Source organism: Phyllostomus discolor, chromosome X, assembly GCF_004126475.2.
Source record: "Phyllostomus discolor isolate MPI-MPIP mPhyDis1 chromosome X, mPhyDis1.pri.v3, whole genome shotgun sequence".
In the NCBI taxonomy this organism is placed as follows: domain Eukaryota; kingdom Metazoa; phylum Chordata; class Mammalia; order Chiroptera; family Phyllostomidae; genus Phyllostomus; species Phyllostomus discolor.
The window spans coordinates 48,661,296-48,683,839 of NC_050198.1; the positions used below are offsets into that span (position 1 = coordinate 48,661,296).

General features: G+C 38.5%; 1 protein-coding gene across 4 annotated transcripts in view; it reads left to right on the top strand.

The window, feature by feature from the left end:
* Positions 1-22,544, top strand: part of PLS3 (plastin 3) — a 97,306-nt gene that overhangs the window by 36,519 nt on the left and 38,243 nt on the right. For 3 of the 4 annotated variants that reach the window (XM_036016789.1, XM_036016786.1, XM_036016787.1), the window contains exons 2-3: positions 18,884-18,970; positions 20,863-20,946. In XM_036016789.1, the coding sequence (XP_035872682.1) occupies positions 20,874-20,946 (73 nt within the window). In that variant the 5' untranslated portion in view covers positions 18,884-18,970; positions 20,863-20,873. Of the gene's footprint in view, positions 1-18,883; positions 18,971-20,862; positions 20,947-22,544 lie in introns of those variants that run through there. The other variant, XM_036016788.1, reaches the window with a different exon arrangement.

A 22,544-nucleotide genomic window follows, 5' to 3' on the forward strand; every position in this document is an offset into this window, starting at 1 on the left:
TGGGTTTATTTCTGGGCTCTCTGTTCTCTTGCATTGGTCCATGTGCCTGTTTTTATGCCAGTACCAGGCTGTTTTGATTACAGTGGCCTTGTAGTATAGTTTAGTGTCAGGTATTGTGATTCCTCCTACTTTACTCTTCTTTCTCAAAATTGCAGCAGCTATTCGGGGTCGTTTATGGTTCCATATAAATTGTTGAAGTGTTTGTTCTATGTCTGTGAAATATGCCATTGGTACTTTAATAGGTATTGCATTGAATGTGTAAATTGCTTTTGGTAGTATGGACATTTTAATGATATTAATTCTTCCAATCCATGAACACGGTATATGTTTCCATTTGTTTGTGTCTTCCTTGATTTCTCTCCTCAGTGTTATGTAGTTTTCTGAATACAGGTCTTTTACCTCTTTGGTTAGGTTTATTCCTAGGTATTTTATTTTTCTTTTTGCTATTTCAAATGGGATTTTTTTCTTGATTTCTGCTTCTGCTGTTTCATTGTTGGTGTACAGAAATGCCTTTGATTTCTGGATATTGACTTTGTATCCCGCTGTTTTACCAAATTCATTTATTAGGTCAAGCAGTTTTTTGGTGGAGTCTATAGGATTTTCTATGTACACTATCATGTCATCTGCAAACAGTGACAGATCTGTTTCCTCCTTTCTGATTTGGATTCCTTTTATTTCTTTTTCTTGTCTGATTGCTGTGGCTAGAACTTCCAGTACTATATTGAATAGAAGTGGTGAAAGTGGACATCCTTGTCTTGTTCCTGTTTTTAGTGGAAAAGACTTTAATTTTTGCCCATTGAGTATAATGTTGGCTGTAGGTTTCTCATATATGGCCTTTATTATGTTGAGGAATGCTGCCTCTATTCCCACTTTACTGAGTGTTTTTATCGTAAATGGGTGCTGTACCTTATCAAATGCTTTTTCTGCATCTATTGATATGATCATGTGGTTTTTGTCTTTGCTTTTGTTTATGTGATGTATTACATTTACTGATTTGCGTATGTTGTACAATCCTTGCATACCTGGAATGAATCCCACTTGGTCATGGTGTATGATCTTCTTAATGTACTGTTGGATGCGGTTTGCCAGTATCTTGTTGAGGATTTTAGCATCAATGTTCATCAGTGATATTGGCCTGTAGTTTTCTTTCTTTGTTGTGTCTTTATCTGGTTTTGGAATTAAGATGATGTTGGCCTCATAAAAAGAGTTTGGTAGTCTTCCATCTTTTTGGATTTTTTGAAATAGTCTGTGAAGGATAGTTGTTAGTTTTTCCTTAAATGCTTTGTAGAATTCTCCTGTGAAACCATCTGGTCCAGGGCTTTTGTGTGTTGGGAGTTTTTTGATTACCGCTTCAATTTCTTTTGCTGTTATTGGTTTGTTCAGGCTTTCTGCTTCCATTTTATTGAGTTTTGGAAGGTTATATTTTTCTAGAAATTTGCCCATTTCATCTAGGTTTTCAAATTTCTTGGCATACAGCTCTTTGTAGTAATTTGTTACAATCCTTTGTATTTCTGTGGTATCTGTTGTAATCTCTCCTCTTTGATTTCTGATTGTGTTTATTTGGGTTTTCTCTCTTTTTTTTCTTGATGAGTCTGCTTAAAGGCTTGTCGATTTTGTTTATCTTTTCAAAGAACCAACTCTTGGATTCATTGATCTTTAGAATTGTGCTTTTAGTCTCTATGTCATTTAATTCTGCTCTGATCTTGGTTATTTCCTTCCTTCTGCTTGCTCTGGGCTGTCTTTGTTGTTGTTCCTCGAGTTCTTGTAGACGTAGGGTTAGTTTGTTTGTTTGAAATGTTTCTAACTTTTTTAGGTGGGCCTGTATCGCTATGATCTTCCCTCTCAGAACTGCCTTGGCTGTGTCCCATAAGTTTTGGGTTGTTGTGAATTCGTTTTCATTTGTTTCCAAAAACCGTTTGATTTCTTCCCTAATATCATTCTTGACCCATTCATTGTTTAATAGCATGCTGTTTAATCTCCATGAATTTGAATGTTTTGGGTTTTTTTTCCTTGTGGCTGGTTTCTAGTTTCAGACCCTTGTAATCCGAGAAATTGCTTGGTATGATTTCAATTTTTTTGAAATTGTTGAGGCTTGTTTTGTGTCCTATCATGTGGTCAATCTTTGAAAATGTTCCATGTACATTTGAAAAAAATGTGTATTTAGCTTCTTTGGGATGGAGGGTTTTGTAAATATCAGTGAAGCCCAGTTCGTCTAGGGTATTGTTCAATGCCACAATATCTTTGTTGGTATTCTGTTTGGAAGATCTGTCCATTTTTGATAGAGGGGTGTTAAAATCCCCCACAATAATTGTGTTGCTGTCCATATCTTTCTTGAAGTCCTCTAAGATTTTCTTTATGTATTTGGGTGCTCCTATGTTGGGTGCATATATATTTACAATATTTATGTCTTCTTGGTGAATTCTTCCCTTGAGTATTATGAAATGACCTTCTGGGTCTCTGTTTATGGACCTTCTTTGGAAGTCTATTTTGTCAGATATGAGTATTGCTACCCTGGCTTTTTTTTCCTGTCCATTTGCTTGGAAAATTTGTTTCCAGCCCTTCACTTTCAACCTGTGCAGATCTTTTATCCTGAGGTGGGTCTCTTGTAGACAGCATATGTGTGGGTCATGTTTTCTTATCCAATCATCTATTCTATGTCTTTTGATTGGAGCGTTTAATCCATTTACGTTTAAGGTTATTATTGATAGGTACTTATTCATTGCCTTTTATGTACGTGTGATCCTCTCTCACTCTCTCTTTTCCTTTCTTTCCTTAAAGCAGTCCCTTCAGCATCTCTTGCAGAGCTGGTTTAGTGGAGGTGTATTCTTTTAGACTTCTTTTGTCTGAGAAGCTTCTTATTTGGCCTTCTATCTTAATTGAGAGCCTCGCTGGGTAAAGTAGTCGTGGTTGCAGGCCTCTGGTTCTCATTACTTGGATTATTTCTTGCCATTCTCTTCTGGCTTGGAGTGTTTCCATTGAGAAGTCAGCTGTTAGCCTTATTGGGGCTCCCTTGTATGTTACTTCCTTTTTCTCCCTTGCTGCCTTTAAGATTCTCCCTTTGTCTTGAAATTTTGTCATTTTAATTATGATGTGTCTTGAGGAGGGCCTCCTTGGGTTCCTCTTGATTGGGACTCTCTGTGTTTCCTGTATTTGTGTGACTTTTTGTCTCATCAAATTAGGGAAGTTTTCCATCATCACTTGTTCAACTAGGTTTTCTATCCCTTGTTCTTCTTCTCCTTCTGGTATCCCTATTATACGGATATTATTACGTTTCATATTGTCTTGCATTTCTCTTAATCCCTCTTCATTCTTTCTGAGCCTCTTTTCCCTTTCTTGCTCTTTCTGGGTGTTTTCTTCTATTTTGTCCTCTAGCTCGCTGATCTGATCTTCTGCTTCATCGATCCTGCTTTTCATTCCTTCTACTGTGTTCTTCATTTCAGAGATTGTATTCTTCATTTCCTCTTGGCCCTTGTTGAGAGTTTCTATTTCCTTTTTTATGCTGATGTAGTTTTCATTGAGTTTATTGTAGCTTCCCTGTAGTTTCTCGTAGCTCATTGTGAGCTCATTGAGGTTCCTGACAATCACTGCTTTGAGTTCAATATCTGATGGTTGAATTGCCTCTGTTTCATTTAGCATTCTTTTTGAGGCTTCCTCCTTTCCTTTCATTTGGGGAGTATTTCTTTGTCTTCCCCTTGTTTGTGAGACTCCTCTTGTTCACCTCAGCTTCTTATATTGATCTGTTCTGGCTCCCTGGGTTTATGATGTGAACTTCTTTAGTAGAGTAGCAGCGAGTTTCAGTGGTGCTGTTTCCTTGACCACCCCCCAAGCTCGCTGGTCTTGGGCTGTCGTTTAAGTTGGCTTTGTGTTTGCCTTTGGATTTTGATTGTTGTTGAGTCTTTCTTTGATGGGTCCTTCCCGCCAGCTGGTTAAATGTGGGTCACTCTGTCCCCCACCTTCTGTATTTTGTTGTGCTGGTGAGGGCAGGTTGTGTTGAGGCTGGTTCTTCTGTGTGTACAAGGTTTAAAGAAATCTTGTTCAGTTGTTTGTATTGGGTACTGTCTCTACTGTTTAGTTGTATTTCCAGATAAGTCCTTGATTGAGGTTTGTGTGGTTACTACTCCCTCCTTCACCTTCTTCTGCTGTTATCTGTTAGTGGTTCCTTTGTTTTTGGGTTTCCTCTTCCAGTGGGTATCCTGGTGTTCACCTCCTCCACCTATTCTTTTTTGTCATCAGATGGAGGGGAAGGCAAAATGGTTTAAGACAGCAACCGAGAATGCTATGCTATTTACAGTAGTAGCAAGTAGGGAAGATATAGGAGATCCTTTCACTATGTATAGTGTTAACCGTGGTCTTCCACCCAGCTAGCTGATTTTTAGAAAGGATGGAAAGAAGATAATACTCTTGTTGGGGGAGGAAGGATTGTGAGTTGGATCTATAAGGCAGAGAGGTTGTGGGCGGTCAGATTCTGGGGTAAGGTGAGAGTAAAGGATAGTAAATAGGTGTAGTGTGTGAGAGAATAGAGTTAACCACTACAGTAATAGAGTTCAGGAAACTTTGAAATGGGCTAAGATCTGGAGGGGGTGTTGTGAAGTAATTACAATTGCATGGAACATCAGTTATTTACAATAATATTATGGCAACATTCATATGGCAGAGTCTATGAAATCTAGGTAATAAGGATAGGGAGTACAGAACATTGAGTAGTATGCTGATAGGACACAGGTGAATTAATGGTCAGTAGATTAGTAATACGGTATAGAAAGAGATATCAGGGGAAAGCTGTCAGGTCATACCATAAAACCAGCCTAGCAAAGCAGGCTATACAAAAATAAGAGCGATATAAAAATACTGTTAAAAAAAAAGATGTAGGAACAGTGGAAAAATAATAATAATACAAATATGCAATAACTTGCAGGTTCTCTGTAATAGCAGAGTGACATTTATTTCACTGTCCCAGCTGTTGTGATGCCCCTTCTTTGGGTTCAGCTTTGGTCTTTTCACCGATCCAGGATTTGTCTCACTTGTAGGTGTTTAGGAAAAAATTTAAAAAAGAAAAATATAGAAAAGGCAGACGAAGGCAGGAAGAAGAGATAAAATTGGAGGACAGGAAGGAGGAAGGAATAAAACAAGAAATCAGGTAAGAGAGGAAAAAGAAATCAAAAGAGAATAAAAACAATAAAACTTAAAAAAATAAAAATTGTTAAAAAAAATAGAATCAAATTAAAAAGTCTCTTGATTTCAAAGTGGCCAAACCGGTTTTTCTGCTCTTGCTGGTTGAGGCAGGCTGAAGGATGATTTGTTTGGCTTTTCTTCCTAGGACCCTGGGGTTTGCACTGGCTCCTCAGCTTTGGGTCCTGGGTGTGGGAATCAGGTCTTTCCCCAGGGTTACTGCTGTGGGCTGGTGTGCAGGGATGCTCCCCCCGCAGGCACCGCCCCTGCGCCGGCGCTCCCGCGAGTGGACGTGGCCCGTCCGCCGCCCGCGCTCTCACAGCTGGGGAGCAGACAGGCCAGAGCCACTGATCACTTCAGGAGAATTCCCCAAACAGTGTCTTTGTCCATTCACTCCTTCCTCTTGAGAAATTCCTCCCGATCGAGCCCGCCGCTCTCCACAGTGGCCCGGCTTCTCTCACCGCCAAAGCTCCAGCCAGAACGGTGACCCTGGGAGTCCGGGTCCGCAGCGCGACTCGGCTCTGGTGTTCACCGCCTCCAAAGCTGCTCGCCACCCGGTGTGTTTGCCAGCACCTGGATTCCTCCCAGAGCCGCCCAGACCTTGCTCGGCTGGGGAGGGAGCAGTTGACCTGGCTCTCTCCCAAGAACCCTATGGTAAGCCCAGCCGTGGCCCCTGGGCCTGGGGCCGCAGCCCTGGGACCACATGCCTGTCCTGGGAGCCTACCTTGATGCAGCACTCCCCCTAGGATCCGTTCTTGGTTCTTTCGGTTCTGCCACAATCCTTGGTCCTCTGTTTTCAAAAATGCTGAAATATGTTGTTTGCTTGCCTTTCTACTCCAAAGATCGGTCAGGACTCTCTCCCCTGAGCAGAGGAAAGCCAAATCTGCTCCTTCCTACTCCGACGCCATCTTAGATCCCCTCATTGTGGTTTTCATTTGCATCTCTCTGATTGTTAATGATGGTGAGCATCCTTCCATATGTCTCTGGGCTCTTTGTATGTCCTCCTTGGAGAAGTCTCTGTTCAAGTCCTTTGCCCATTTTTCAATCGAGTTGTTTGTCTTCCTGGAGAGGAGTTATATGAGTTCTTTATATATTTTCGATATTAAACCCTTGTCCTAGGTATCATTGGCAAATATATTTTCCCATACAGTTGGTTCCATTTTCATTTTGCTGATGTTTTCTTTAGCCATGCAGAAACATTTTATTTTAATGAAGTCCCATTTGTTTATTCTTTCCTTTATGTCCCTTCCTCTAGGGGACATATCAGTGAAAATATTGCTGCAAGGAATATCTGAGATTATCCTCCCTATGTTCTACTCTAGGACTTTTATTGTGTCATGACTTATATTTAAGTCTTTTATCTGTCTTGAGTTTGTTTTTGTATATGGTATAAGTTGGTGGTCGAGTTTCATTTGTTTGTATGTAGCTGTCTAGATTTCCCAACATGATTTGTTGAAGAGGCTATTTTTACTCCATTTTATGTTCTGCCTCCTTTATTGAATATTAATTGACCATAGAGACTTGGGTTTATTTCTAGGCTCTCTATTCTGTTTTATTTATCTACGTGCCTCTTCTTATGCCTTTCAGACTGTTTTGATTACTGTGGCCTTGTAATATAGTTTGATGTCAGGTATTGTGGTCCCTTCTACTTTGTTCTTCTTTCTCAAAATTGCTGTGGCTATATGGGGTCATTTATGGTTCCATATAGATATTTGAAATTTTTGTTCTATATCTGTGGAATATGTCATTGGTATTTTAATAGGGATTGCATTGAATCTTTATATATTTCTTTATAAGTTGCTTTGAGTAGTATGGACATTTTGATGATGTTAGTGTTTCCAGTCCATGAACATGGTATATGCTTCCATTGTTTGTGTCTTCCCTAGTTTCTTTCTTCAGTGTTGTAAAGTTTTCTGAGTGCAGGTCATTTACATCCTTGGTTAAGTTTATTCCTAGGCACTTTATTTTTCTTGTTCTAGCAAATGGGATTTTTCCCTGATTTCTGTTTCTAATATTTCACTGTTAGTGTACAAAAATACCTTTGGTTTCTTAATATTGACTTCGTATCCTGCTGTTTTGCCAAATTCACTTATTAGGTCAAGGAGTTTTTTGGTGGAGCCTAAGGGGCTTTCAATGTACACCCTCATGTCTTCAGCAAACAGTCACAGTTTTACTTTATCTTTTCCAGTTTGGATGCCTTTTATTTCTTTCTGTTGTCTGATCACTGTACCCCAGTGTTTTAAAGAAAGAACTTTTGGAATATATAATATAGTCTGTCCAGAAGGTATCCAGCCATGTAATAGGAAAAATAGAGAAATTTATTGAAGAAAATGCAAGATACAAGAAACATTTTACATAGGGCAATGATGCCTCAGTCCCCTTCAAAGTAGGCACCATGGGGCCTCACTCACTTCTCCCAATTACCGTCAGCTGCCCTATTGTATTTTCCTGAATCTCATCAATGGTCTGAAATCTCTTCCCTTTCAAAGGTGATTTTAGTTTTGGGAAAAGCTAGAAGTTGCAGGGCACCAAATTTGAGTTGCAGGGGTGCTGAGTCACCAGGGTCATTGATGTTTCACAAAAATGTCTGCACGAGATATGATGCATAAGTGGGCACATTGTTGTGATGAAACAGCCCATCATCATTTACCCATAGCTGTGCCCTATCTGAACCATTTGAATAGTTTCCATGGAGGAATGTTCAAGCTTAATGCAAAATTTGAGGCAGATTCGTTGCTATACTCAGACCTTTTGAATATGATGGCTACACAGTACACATGCTCACTCAACGGCATCTACTGCCCCACTGATTAGTTCAGTGAAGTCATCATTGTTCACACATGCACATTCCAGTCTACTCTCCTTGGCTGCCAGGTTACATCGATGTCACACAAACCACTCTTGTTTTATTAATAATGGCTGGACTTTTTCCAGACAGATTTTATATATTCTTTACTGAATCTTTTGCCTGCATTCAATGTGTTTTGCACAATTACAGTTTTGGTGATTTCAGTTCGAGGACTAAGTGAATCCCTTACTCTTTAATGAAAACAACTTAATATTAGTTAGAGAGAGGTCACTCTCTATTTTCTGGCAACCACTCATACTTCTAAATAGCATGGTCATGTTTGTTAGGAGTTTTGAAATTATTCCAATAGCTCTAATAGGCATGAGTCTTCTTTCCACAAAGCAATGTGTTATATAGCTTCTTTGATTTTGTTTTTATGGTAACAGTAGTTAGTTGCCTTCTCTCATACACAGTCTTTTAATTTTACATTTGCTGCATTGCTCTGTCCTGGGCAAAGTCTCTTAACTCTTGTTTCTAAAAGTCCCTAGGCTCTTGTTTCTTCCCTAATACAATTTCAATAATCATTGGATATTGGGCATGCTGGGAATTATTCCTACCTTCAAAATGTGGCAGGTAGTTGGAGTAATTTTTGAGCCATGTCTCTGTACCCAGCATCCAGCAATGGATTACTGTGGGAGTACAGGAGAGGAAGATTAAGTTTAGACTCTGTTCTTGAGAAATAATTTTTAAATAAAACTTGCAGATCAAGTGGTTAGACAAATATTTGTGAACTGTTGATAAAAGAATGGTTCTCTTTTATTGGGGAAGATTATTCTTTTACTAAATTTGAGGATCTGTGTGGAGGAGGGAGATGAACTGAATTGAGTAGGATGGTGGGTTTCCCAGCTCCACTGTCCTCATGTCCACATATATAACTATACTCAGGAGTCTATGATTGAATTGCTAAGTTTTGTGGCAAGATTTTAAATGCTGTGAGAACTGAAGAAAAAGAGCAGAGGTGAAGTCATTGAGAAACATGGTTTGGGAGAGGATGAGGCTTCTGCTGAACCTTGAAGATTGAGTAGAATTTGGATAGGAAGAGAAGAAAAGGGGGGGGTCATTATAAATGTGAGAGTTAGATATACAGAGGGGCTTCTTTCTAAGAGAGAGGGAAATAAGGAGGGGCAGGATGAAACAAAAGCTACTGAGTGTTGTTGAAAGGTAAAGTTGGTTAGGTGTGACTAACAGGACCACTCTAGAGGACCTTGGAGTATCAGGCAGAGATTAAACACCTGTTTAAGCATAAGCAATTATAGCTTCCTGAAAGGGAACTGACATGATCTAAATGGTTGTAGGTACTAGTTGTGGGTTATTTTTAATTCAAAAGATATTTATTGAGAATGTACTGTGTCCATGCATTATACCAAGTGCTATGGTGAAAAGAGATGAGTAAGCTGTATTTCTACTCTAATATTAAAGTTTACAGTCTTGTTGATGAAATAAATTCATTCAGTAAGTGTTTGTTGAGGAGACTATATAGTGTTAATGGTTAAGAATACTGACTTTGGTGTTAGGCATACCTGGGTTTGAGACCTGGCTCTACCTCTCTCACTATGTGACTTTATACAAGTTATTCAAATTCTTGAAGCCTGTTGGCTCTTCTGTAAAATTGTAATAACAATATCACCTGGTTCATATAGGATTTCTGAGAAGTAGCAGGCATAATGTATATAAAGCATTTAGTACAGTCCATGTGAAATATAAGCCCTCTATAAATGTTAGCTGCTGTAATACAAACTTACAACAATATGCTATTATATTGCCTTAATAATAATTATTATTACCTACTCCAGAGACATTGTGACAGGGGCTGGAAATATGAGGATGAATGGGATATAGTATCTGCCATAAAAGAACTTTGTATAATAGCATTAAATGCTATCATTGTGGTGACTATATTTTCCCATTCAAAAATCGGTACATATGGTCTGAGAGTAAAACAAAGTATTTTAAATTAGAGCCGTCTGAGAGAATCCAGAACTGACTGTAATAGAAGAAAACACACAGTTCTGTGAGAGTACTGGGAAGAGAGAAGTTTTGGTCTCAGATGGGGACAGTCTGAAGAGACTTCCTTAAAAATGCTCTTGAAGCCCTGATTGGTGTGGCTCAGTTGGTTGGGCATCATCCTGCAAAGCTAAAGAACAATGGTTTGATTCTTGGTCAGGGCATATGCCTGGATTGTGGGTTCAGTCTCAGGTCAAGGCATGTGCAGGAGGCAACCGATCAATGTTTCTCTTTCTTTCTCCCTCCCTTCCTCTCTCTCTAAAAATAAATAAATAAAATCTTTTTAAAAATGCTCTTGAAGAGCACTGGCTGATGTGTGGCTTGGTGGATTGAGTGCCGGCCCGCAAACCAAACGGTTGCCGATTAGATTCCCAGTTAGGGCACATGCCTGGGTTGCAGGCTGGGTACCCAATGGGGCGCATGTGAGAGGCAACCGCACATTGATGTTTCTCTCTCTTTTTGTCCTTCCCATACCCTCTCTCTAAAAAAAATAACAAAATCTTTTTGAAAAATGCTCTTGAAGAATAGATAGGAAGTGGCTGAAGAGCATTATACACAGGAGGACTGGAGGTGAGGAAATACATGGCCTGCTTGGGGAGTGGCGCATCTTTAATGTAGTGTGATTCAAGGGTGTACTGCATGTAATATGCAGTAACATTAGGGAGATAGGCAGGTATCAATGCAGGTTGCAAGCCTTGAATGTCATGCTTCAAAGTTGGGACTTTCTTTTGAATGGAATATATCATAGATCTACTGTTCAGGAAATTAGCAGTATAAAGAATACATTGGAGGGAGACAAGGCTAGATAGATTAGCTACAAAAGGCTTTTGGAGTAGGTCAGACATGAGATGATAAAAGGGTATGATAGAAGAACCCAGAATGCTTAGTGATTGATTTCACCCCTCTGTCTGTTTATTGTGGCCAAATTTATAAAGCTGGAGACTGAGGAAGATGGGGAAGTTGAAAAGGAGACGAGACCTGATTTACCAGGAGAATTACTTGAAAGGGAAGGAAATAATGTAGCAATAAATTCAGTTGTGGACATTCAGACTTTCCTGACTGGAATCCTCCTCACTGAGCTTCCTTCTCCCTTGGCCAGAAGGTCAGGCCTGTATTTGAAAGAATTTTTAAATTTATTTTTAGAGAAAGGGGAAAGGTGAGAGAAAGGGAGTGAGAGAAACATTGATATATGGCAGAATCATTAGTCTCAGTTGCCTCTTGCACGCCCCCAACTGGGAACCTGGCCCGCAAGCAAGGCACGTGCCCTGACTGGGAATCAAACTGGAGACCTTTTGGTTTGTGGATGATGTACAACCCACTGAGCCACACCAGTCAGGTCTCAAGTCCAGATTTTGATTGTAGCCCTTCTGAATCAGACCCTGACCTTCTCCAGTTATATCTGTCACAAACCCTAGATACAATGCTTCGACCACACTGTCTTTCTCCAGCTCCCGAAAATACTCTTGTCTTTATGTGTCTGTGCCTTGAATGCCTTTATCAGTGTTATCTGTCTGAGATAGACCTACTTACATTCTAAGATAAAGTTCAAAAATCACCTGCTCTGGAAAACTTTTGCTGATGCCTACCACTCAGTAAATATGATAGCACTAATGCTATGTCATTTTTTTCCATGTTTCCCCCACTAGACAGTAAGCTCTTTGAGAAAAGGGGACTTTGGCTTCTAATTTTCTATATTTGCAGCACCCAGCACTGCCTGGTACATACTAAGCCTTTAATTAAAGCTTGGCTATAAATAAATAAGTGGGTGAATGAATGCGGTAAATATTCAAGTTGAAATTTTCTAAAGTCATTCAGAAACATGGGATTGGAGCTTGAGTAAGCATAGTAAGAGTAGGTGAGCTATAGCTCACAGACTGTTGCATGCCCTGGAGATTAGTGCTGTTGACTTGCTTAACTAGGGAGGAGGCAAGGTGGCAGTTTCTGTTGATACAGGTAGATATGTGAAGTGTGGGTGTTTCAAAGCCCTGCCTGTTTTGGATGGCGGAAGGGGATAAAGACACACCTGTTTTTGTTAATCACTGTTGAATTTTCACACATAGAAGTGACTCTGGTGGTGTTTCTTTTCATTCATAGTATAAAATAATATATTTTTCCATGTTTTGTCCACTCTTTGTTGCTCTCTTCATGATACTAGCTTAAGTATGTGTTGCCAAATCTCTGATTTAAGTAATCAGCCTTACTTTCCCAGTTCTATTTACTAGGCATACTCGTGGCTGGGATTGTCTATGGTGGTATATCCCCTGCTATTTTCTTTTAGTTGCCTTTCAATTTCAAGAAAAAAAATATATAAAGTTCATTATCACCTCTTCATTACCCACAGATGAGATTCCCAATGTGTGTGCCCTGCCTCAAGGCCCACATGGTACTGAATGACACAGATTAGTAAATAGATTATTCCGTCAGCTCCATTCCTAAAAGTAAAGCATTTTAGGGGATGAAAACAAGCACCCTCCTCATCCCCGACAAATACCTTTGAGAATTTGAGTAATAGTTTCAGGTAGTTATTTGCAGGTATACCTTTCTCAACAAAGATTTGTGTTCAGGGTTAAGCACAGTCAAATGAGGCAGTGGAGTGGTTTCATAATTGCTGTATTGTTAGTCAAACTCCATAATTAGGGATGACTTCATAGGCATAAGATTCCTCTATGGGTGACGCCCTGAATTCAGACCCTGTTGTACACCATATCCTTTTATGAAAAAAACAAACAAGGTTTTGTTTGCTTTTGTTTTATTCCCTTATTTGAAAATCTCTTTTCCTGTGCCTCAGATGGTTAGGGAGAGAGAGAGTTTGCTCTTTCCTTGCTGCTTTTTTCCCTTTGGAGAAGAGGTAGGCTTAGGAGCTAGAGACAGATTAGAGTGCTTTGCAGATGAGAGAATTCAGAAAAATGCAGAGACCCTGGGAGATTTTTACTTTTGATTACTATTTCATTTGGTACATTTAAATGGGGGGAAATATGTTTCTTTCTTTTTTTTTCAGTAACAGTTCTCTCTCTGCGTGTCTCTCTATCCACGTAAATAAAGTTCACTTTTGTAGGAAGACTGAGGGGGAAAAGTCAGGCTTTCTTTTTGCCTGGAAATCACCTACTGTGAATTTGAGCGTGAACTTTACTTTCGGCAAGTAATATTTACTTTTTACCTCTTCACCTTTTACTTTTCGTTGCTTGTGAAAAAATGTGCAAATTACGAGGAATGTGACAATATTGACAAGCCATTAGGTATTTTTCAAAGTGGCCTTAAAATATTTAAAGTAAAATTTGTACATTTTTTACTGTCTCCTGGCTGCTCTTCAAGTTGTGTTTAGAAACCCCTGATGAAGGAGCCAAATAGAGCCATGAGTAAAAAGTAGTAGGCAGGTTTTCTTTAGGCCCATCTTTCTCAAATAACTTTGACTAAAAAGGCTTAGAATTTTTTATATGTGAAGGAGATCTGTTATACTCTGTACTCAATAATCACAGAGCAAATACGGTAACTTTTCATATATTCCATTTTAAACTTTCTTACGTAGAACTTATGACTTATATAGGGTTTGCCAAAAGTAGCTTTAGAGTTGTTTGTATGGCAAATAATACAATAACTAATGAATAATAATACAAGCATAAACTCTGTTTTTTACATATTTACAACTGTAAACCTACTTTTGCCCCACCCTGTATTTAAATAGTCTCTCACAATTACTTAGGCATTCATTTATTCTCCATTTTCATTCCTTAAAGATTTAACGAAAGGTTTGATATCTTTCCTTAAAGTATACTTTATCATTTATACTGTGCCTTCACATTTGCCATCTTTAATCTTCACAAGGACCCTGGGGAAGTAGATATTATTTATGCTCTTTTCAAATGAGCAAATTAAGACTCAGAGAGACTAAACCAATGTGCTCATAGACACATGGATAGGAAATAATGCCAGGGCATTAATTGAGGTCTTCTGGTCTCCCAACCAGTGGTCTTTCTATTAAAACATACTGCAACCTTGGGTGAGGAACAACAGCTTGTTAAGGGGCTTAAGACTGAAAGAAGTGTCTAAAGGGCAATAACCATGTTGAATCATGTCTTGTTTCTAAGCCCCAGTCTAGAGTGTTTTCGCTGCTTTGAGAGGAAAAGGCCCAAAAGTACAATGCCCCATGAAGAACAGTGGAATGTCTATACTTTCTAAGAGTTTAATTTTTTTAATACTTTTTTTAAAACAATGAATTGTATACTTTCTTTTTTTTAAGATTTTATTTATTTATTTTTAGGGAGGGAAGGGGGGGAGAGAGAGAGAGAGAGAGGGAGGGAGGGAGAGAGAGGGAGAGAGGGAGAGAGGGAGAGAGGGAGAGAAACATCAATGTGCGGTTGCTGGGGGTTATGGCCAGCAATCCAGGAGTGTACCCTGGCTGGGAATCGAACCTGGGACACTTTGGTTCCCAGCCCACGCTCAGTCCACTGAGCTACGCCAGCCAGGGCTTTCTAAGAGTTTAATTTTTAAAAATCTATTGATGCTACCTACCTGGCAGTTTCCTAAATTATTGTAATGTGATGCTTTCTCCCAAGATAGTACTAGTTACTCAGTTTCCTTAAAGATACAATCAAATACCTATGAGTAGTCTTAAGGACAAGCCTTTTTAAAAAATTCATAGTGTGGGGGGCCTGAATGAAATAGCTAATTTAAAAGTTGATTTTTGTCAAATAAAGCATATATTGTGAGCCTTTAAATCTGACTTTGGGTAAGATGGCGGTGAGGTAGGTGAGAGCAGAGCCCAGTTCTCCCTGTGCCCAGCTGGAACACCTAGCCGATCTTCTGAGGAACGGAGTGAACAGCCAATGGAACCACAGCTTATATGAAGTTTGGAGGCTAAAAATTGTATAGGACATTGAAAAACAGATGGTTATTATGCTGGGATAGTAAGGTCCCTGGAATCTGTGCAGGGACCTGGGCTGCTATTGCCCCTGGCCCACTGCCTGCTGCAGGATATGGGTTGAAGAGTTAGATCACCAGCTCCCTCCCCTACCAGAGCAGGGAGGGCAGCCTGGCAATAAGAGGGACCTGGATGCTGGAAGTCACTGGGGGGAATAGAGATGAAGTGGTAGACACAGAGAAGAGGTATACATCTGCTGGGACTGTAGACACTGGCACCAGAGGAACTGGGGTGCTGGGGGACACCTAGAGAAGGGAGGAGTTGGGCCGTGTTGGACCCTGACTTGGATAGTCTCTGGACTGGTTGGAAAGTTGGGCTGTGTGAAAAGCCCTGCACTTGTTCAGAACAGTGGGAAGCTGCTTTGTAAGGAATTCTCCAGTAGCTGGCTCACCCCAAGTGTGATTTGAGCTGCATGCACCCAAAGATGGAGTGGCTGATTTGAGCCTGGCAGCTCACAGAGAACCTGGGCTGGAGGCTGGGCAACTGTGAATATTGCAGCCCAGACCTGGTCCCCATCCTCTCAAAATCATAGGAAGGGAGAAAATTGAAGTCCAGCTTCCATCTTCCTGTGCCATCCAGGAAGACCAGCAGAACTCGCTGAACAGGTTTTAGGTCAGCAGGAGACTTATGTTTTTCCTTTCTCTCTCTCTTTTTTCTTTTTCCTCTTCCCCTAAGTGAGACAATAAGACATGGAGTTAGGAAGGGTCCAGAGACAGATCCAAAGGGGGAGCACAAGGCTAACCCCCAAAATTGAGAAACTGAGACAAATGTCATTTTTCTATCACATAGACCTGGCATTTTATTGTTTAAGTGTATTATTATTATTATTTCATTATTTTTACCACTTTTATTAGTATTTTTTTATTTCTCTTCCATATGTTTAGTTTTCCTCATTTTATTTCTGTTGAATTGCATTGTTAGACTGGTTTTCCTTATTCTCTCTTTATTCTATTTTAATTTTCCTTCTTTCACTTCACTCATGTTCCAATAACACACTACTCTTCATCATGTACTTTCTTTTCTGGTTATTCAAATCATATATTTCTTGTCATATTATTGTTGTTCCAGTACTATTGTAAATCATTGTTGTTCCATACAATTGTACATACTACACAGCACCCCTCCCTGATCTTAGCCCACTTCACTTTAATCCTGAGCATTATTATTGTTGTGTTTCACTCTATTCTCTCACACACTACACCTAATTTCCATCCTTTACTCTCACTATATCTTATCATCTAACCTTGCACAAGTGCTCTGTTTTCTGGATTCAGCTCACAATCCTCCTCCCCTCTAACAAGAGTCTTATCTCTCTTTCAACTTACATAAAAAGTGGCTAGTTGGGTGAAATGTCACAGATAACAGTACACTTATGCAAAGAATCTCTTATATCTTCTCTACTTGTTGGTACTTTAAATCCCATAGAATACTCTCCCACTGTCTTAATCCATTTTGCTTACCCCTGCCACTGGTCACATACAAGAATAGGTTGGAGCTGTGAACATCAGTGTACCTGCAGGAGGAGAGAACCCACCAACAAAGGAACCACCAAAAGGTAAAAACCCAAGTACAACAAGAGAGCCCACACAAACAGAAGAAAGGGAAAATCTAGAGCATCTAGACAAGGAGATCAAAGAGACCACACCACTGAATCCCATAGACTTCTTACCATAGAAGTCCACCCTACAAAGACAGCTAGCAAAGCGAATCATCAGGAAGCACAGAAACAAACAAAAACAGTCACCTACAATGGGGAGACAAAAAAAGAACATGCGATAAAAAGGAATGAAAGACTCCGCACTAAAAGAGCTAAATGAAACAGAGGTAAGCAAACTATCAGATATAGAATTCAAAATAATGGTTATAAAGATGCTCAGGGAACTCATAGACAACTACAGGGAGCTGAGTGAGAACTACAACAGTATGAAAAAAGAAATAGAAGCTATAAACAAAATCCAGGAAGAAATGAACAATAAAATATTGGAAATAAAAAAACACTCCAGAAGGAATTACAAGCAGGTTGGATGGAGGAGAGGATTGAATCAGTGAGTGGGATGACAAGGTAGAAAAAACCCCAGAAAGAGCAAGAAGAAAAGGTAAAGAGACTCAGAAAGAATGGAAAGGTGTTAAGGGAACTGCAAGACAACATGAAACACAATCATATTAGTATAATAGGGAACGAGAAGGAAAAGAATAAGAAGAGCAAGGGATAGAAAACTTGTTTGAAAAATTAATGATGGAAAAGTTCCCTAATTTGATGAGAGAAAAATTTATACACATCCTGGAAACAGAGAGAGTTCCAATTAAGAGGAACCCAAAAGGCCTACTTCAAGACACATTATAATTAAAATAGCAATATTCTAAGACAAAGAGTCTTAAAGACAGCAAGGGAGAAACAGGAAGTAACATACAAGGAGGCCCTGATAAGGCTAGCAGCTGACTTCTCAATGGAAACACTCCAAGCCAGAAGAGGATGGCAAGGAATATTCCAAGTAATGAAAACCAGAGGTCTGCAACCAAGACTACTCTATCCAGCAAGGCTATCAATTAAAATGGAAGGTGAAATAAAGAGTTTCACAGACAAAAGAAGGCTGAGAGAATACACGTCCACCAAACCAGCTCTACGAGAGATGCTAATTGGACTGCTTTAAGAAAAGGAAGAAAAGATATAGAACAAACACTTCAAAAATGTATGTGGAACCATAAACAACCCCAAATACCTGCAGCAACTTTGAGAAAGAAGAACAAAGTATGCGGGATCACGATATCTGATATCAAACTGTACTACAAGGCCACTGTAATCAAAACAGCCTGGCACTGGCATAAGAACAGACACTTTGACCAATGGAACAGAACAGAGAGCCCAGAAACAAACCCAAGTCTCTGGGTCAATTAATATTTGACAAAGGGGGCAGCAGCATAAAATTAAGCCAAAATGGCCTCTTCAACACATGGTGTTGGGAGAGCTGGACAGCTACATGCAAAAAAATGAAGCTTGATCACCAACTTACACCATGCACAAAAATAAATTCAAGATGGAAAAAAACTTAAATGTAAGTTGTGACATCATGAAAGTCCTTCAGGAAAACATAGGCAGGAAAATCTCAGATATTCCACACAGCAATATTTTCACTGATATGTCCTCTAGAGCAAGGGACATAAAGGAAAGAACAAACAAATGAGACTTCATTAAAATAAAAAAATCTTCTGCACGGCTAAAGAAAACAACATTAAAAAGAAAAGAGAATCAACTGTATGGGAAAACATATTTGCCAATGAGGCCTCAAACAAGGGTTTGATCTCCAAAATATATAAAGAACTCACAGGACTCCACTCTAAGATGACACGAGTCATCTTGTGTGAGAGATTTCTGCATTGTTCAGTCTTGCTGCCTGCAAAAGCAAGAACTGGAAGAATTTAGTCAGAACCCACTGGTCAGCAGAAATGAAGGGTTGGATAGGTGGGGTTATGTCCAGAACCATCTTTGTCTAATTTTCCTTTTTATGGAAGTGACATGGTAGTATGAGAATAAAATCAAATGTCTTTTTTTAACTCACATACTTTAGCTTATTCCTGACTGACAAACCGCCCAAACTGGAAAGGACCTTTAGAAATAAAGGAGAGGCCACATGTTTGGGATTTTCTGAGGCAGTCTCACTTTCAGACTTTCTGTGCCATTGTTCTTTATGACATAATTCATGGCAATGGGTAGTAATTCTGTATTGAAAACGTGATTCCTTAAAATGTGTGTAAAGGAAATTGGAACAAATCTTATATTGTATTTTTGTAATCAGAAGTGTTGAACATCATATTACTAAAATATAGAATATTTTAAAAAAGTACTATCATTGGGTTGTAGCTTACTTATGAAAAATTGCTTTTTACTCTTAATCTTTAGAATGCCTGACATCAAATCTAGCTGAAGATCTTTCATTACCTTATAGATCTTGAGACCACTCTGAAAAGTGTTATTACCTAATTTACAATCTACAGAGAAATCGTCAGTCTTTTGTATCATATTAACATCATAGGTAAGAAAAATTTATGAACAGGCAAGTTCTGTTTTATGTTCTGTAAAAGCCTGTTTTTATTTAATTTAAAAAAATCAGTCATTATAAATTTATATTGCATTATGGTGGAAACTGAAAGGAATGGAATTTGTGAGGGATAATATTTTACTTTATTGGGGTTCAAAGTTAATGTGCCTTATCATCAAAATTGACTGCAAGTATTTATTTATCTATAAAAATTATACTTGGCCCAGATTGGGCCAAAGGTCATAGTTTGCCAATCCCTGCTCCATTGGCAAAATAGGTTAAATAGAGCCAAATCTGAAAGGGTATAGATTCAAATAATGTTATGTGCATAAAGATATGTTTATTAGCACCACTTGTGTATTTCTATATCATGTAATTTGTTTGGGCAAATGTAACTTGTTTTAATTGATTCTTCCTTTAATGGGAGTGACTGGTAGGTATTAATGTGCTATTTAAAAATAAATGTTTTCTGATATGTCCCCTAAAGCAAGGGACATAAAGGAAGGAATAAACAAATGGGACCTCATCACATTAAAAAAGCTTCTGCATGGCTAATGAAAACAGCGTTAAAATGAAAAGAGAACCAACTGTATGGGACTAAGAGCCCTGAAACACCAATCCAAAAGAACCTGTGCACCCCAATGTTCATAGTAGCACAATTTACAATAGCCAAGTGCTGGAAGCAACCTAGATGCCCATCAGTAAATGAATGGATCAAGAAACTATGGTACATTTACATGATGGAATACTACACAACAGAAAGAAAGAAGGAGCTCTTATCCTTTGCGACAGCATTGAAGGAACTGGAGAGCATTATGCTAAGTGAAATAAGCCAGGCGGTAAGGGACAAATACCATATGATCTCATTTTTAACTGGAACATAATCAACAAAAGAAAAAAAGCAAACAAAATATAACCAGAGACATTGAAATTAAGAACAATCTAACAATAGTCAAAGGGGAGCGGGGAGGGGACAGTGGGGAGAAAGTTTTTTAGGAACTACTGTAAAGGACACATGAACAAAACCTACGGGGAGGGGGAAGCAAGGGAGGGAGGGAGATTTGGCTGGGGGGAAGTGGTTGGGAGAAAATGCAAATAACTAATTGAACAACTATAAAGTAATTAAAAACAAAAAATCAAACAAAAATAAATAAATAAAAATCAGTATTTTCATGGCTAGCTATCTCAGTCTGTTAGAGCATCTCCCCCTCCTGATAAGTCAAGGTTTCAGGTTCAGTCCCTAGTTAGGGCACATACAAGAATCAACCAATGAATGCATAAATAAGTGGAACAACAAATCAACGTTTATCTCTTTCCCTTCTTCTCTCTCTCTAAAATCAGTAAAATTTTTATAAATCTGTGTTTTCACAATGAATGTGAGGTGATCAGGACACGTTAGCTAATCTGACTATGGTAATCTATGCACAATATGTACATATATCAAATCATCAAGTTGTATACCTTAAACTTACATAATATTGCCAATTATATCTCAATAAAGCTGGAAAATGGAAATAAACAGTGGGATAAATTTTAAAAATGAATGGATTGCTAGGAAAGATTCATATTTTACATGAATCTTTGGTCACATGCAACTAAAAATTTCTATTGTGTATCTGTTTACTGTCATTACCAGGTACCTAGACTCTTCCTTATACTCTAAAAATGAGATTCAGGAATATTTTTTCTGAGTAACTTGGTAAATGATGTCTTCTCATTTGTTTATTTTCTTTATTTTGACTGTAGCCACTTATATGGGAACCTATTCAGATGACATTGGTTTTCTGCTTAAATTATTCCTTAGATGAGAATTTCACAGGAATGTTTATAATATATTTATCACAAAAAAGTTTTTAAAGTCTGAAACCTTTGGAGTTTCTCCTCAGATCTTCTTTAAATGGATGAGATGGCTACCACTCAGATTTCCAAAGATGAGCTTGATGAACTCAAAGAGGCCTTTGCAAAAGTTGGTAAGTATCTTTTTGCAGTATAGCTATAGTAAAGCAATCTTTATTTGGCCCTAACCAAAGTTATTTCTCTTAAAAATCGTATGAATGGTTAATTACGAACCTTAGGGCAAGACAGTTAATCATCGATGTGATAAAGTTTTAAAAGCTACACTTAAATTGTATTGTTTCTAATTATATCTAATATCTAATATGATCAAATGTTTTTGGTTCAGGAACTAGTGTTGCTGTGGCTCCTGAAATTTTTAGACAAATTTTATGATGTTGTCATATTTGGTGAATCATTTTTCCATGGAGAAGATTTGGAGCTTTTACCATATTCTCAAAGGGATATGTGACCCCTGAAAATGTTAAGAATTATTAGATACTGTATTGCCTTTCCCTAATTAGCATGGCTTTATTGCTTTTTTTCATGTATATTTGCTACCTTTGCATAATTTAGACTGTTCTACCTTCACGTTAAATTATAGTATCAGTATAAGATGAGAAGTCATAGCATGCCATTTGGTTTATCTTTTAATATAGTATAACAAGTCTTAGAATTTAGCAGCTATGGAAGCAGTTTTTTTGCTAAGGCATTTATATTCCAAATTTCAGTGCCAAATTTCAGGTCAAGTCTGTAAAGAAAATGAGAAAACAATAGGAACTGATTATTGATGTATATACTCACATGAGTCAACATATGCTTATAGACATAAACTATTACTATTTGGTATCTCATTGATTAAAGTATATACAGTTAGATCATAATAGTTTGTCATTTAAACCTGAATCTAGTCTTTGACCTGTGTTGAAAATCCCATTAGTGAAAAGTGAGAACATGTACATCCTTATTCCCCTGTATTTTTAAAAGATTTTATTTATTTATTTTTGGGCAGAGGGTAAGGGAGGGAGAAAGAGAAGGAGAGTAACATTAATGTGTGGTTGCCTCTCATGTGCCCCCTACTGGGGACCCGGTCTGCAACCCTAGGCCGGGTATCACACTGGTGACCCTTTGGTTCACAGGCTGGCACTCAATCCAGTGAACCACACCAGCCAGGAGATTCCCATACATTTTTTATCAACATTTTCTATGAAGGCATCCCTTGGAAAGAGTAATTAGTCCCAGCCAGAATGACTATTCATAATCCCACCAGAATTCTAACGAGAAAAAAATCAAATAGTCTAGAATCTAACATGAGTGTGTGTGTGTGTGTGAGAGAGAGAGAGAGAGAGAGAGAAAGGCAGTCCATAGATGCCACTGACTGTGAGACTACTACCCAGTCTGATACTGGAATGGTTATGAAAAAAGAGCAGCTGAGTTCTTGGCTGTGAGAATTTTAAAGTCTCATTATTCTGTAAAATATCCTTATAATTGTGTAAGGATTACATTTTCTTTGAACCTTCTGTTGTATTTAAATTCATCTTTCAGTGTTGCAGACAGCCTAATTTGTTTCTTTATGAATAGAATTTTGAGGTAGAGACCATGACTTATTACTGGTAGTTTTTAATCTTCAAGGCCTTGCTTCTTCAAATAAATGTTTTTGTTGAATACAGACCCTGTTCTCATGCCGCATCTTGGAAATATTTGTGTGAATAATATTTTTTAAACTTAAAGATAA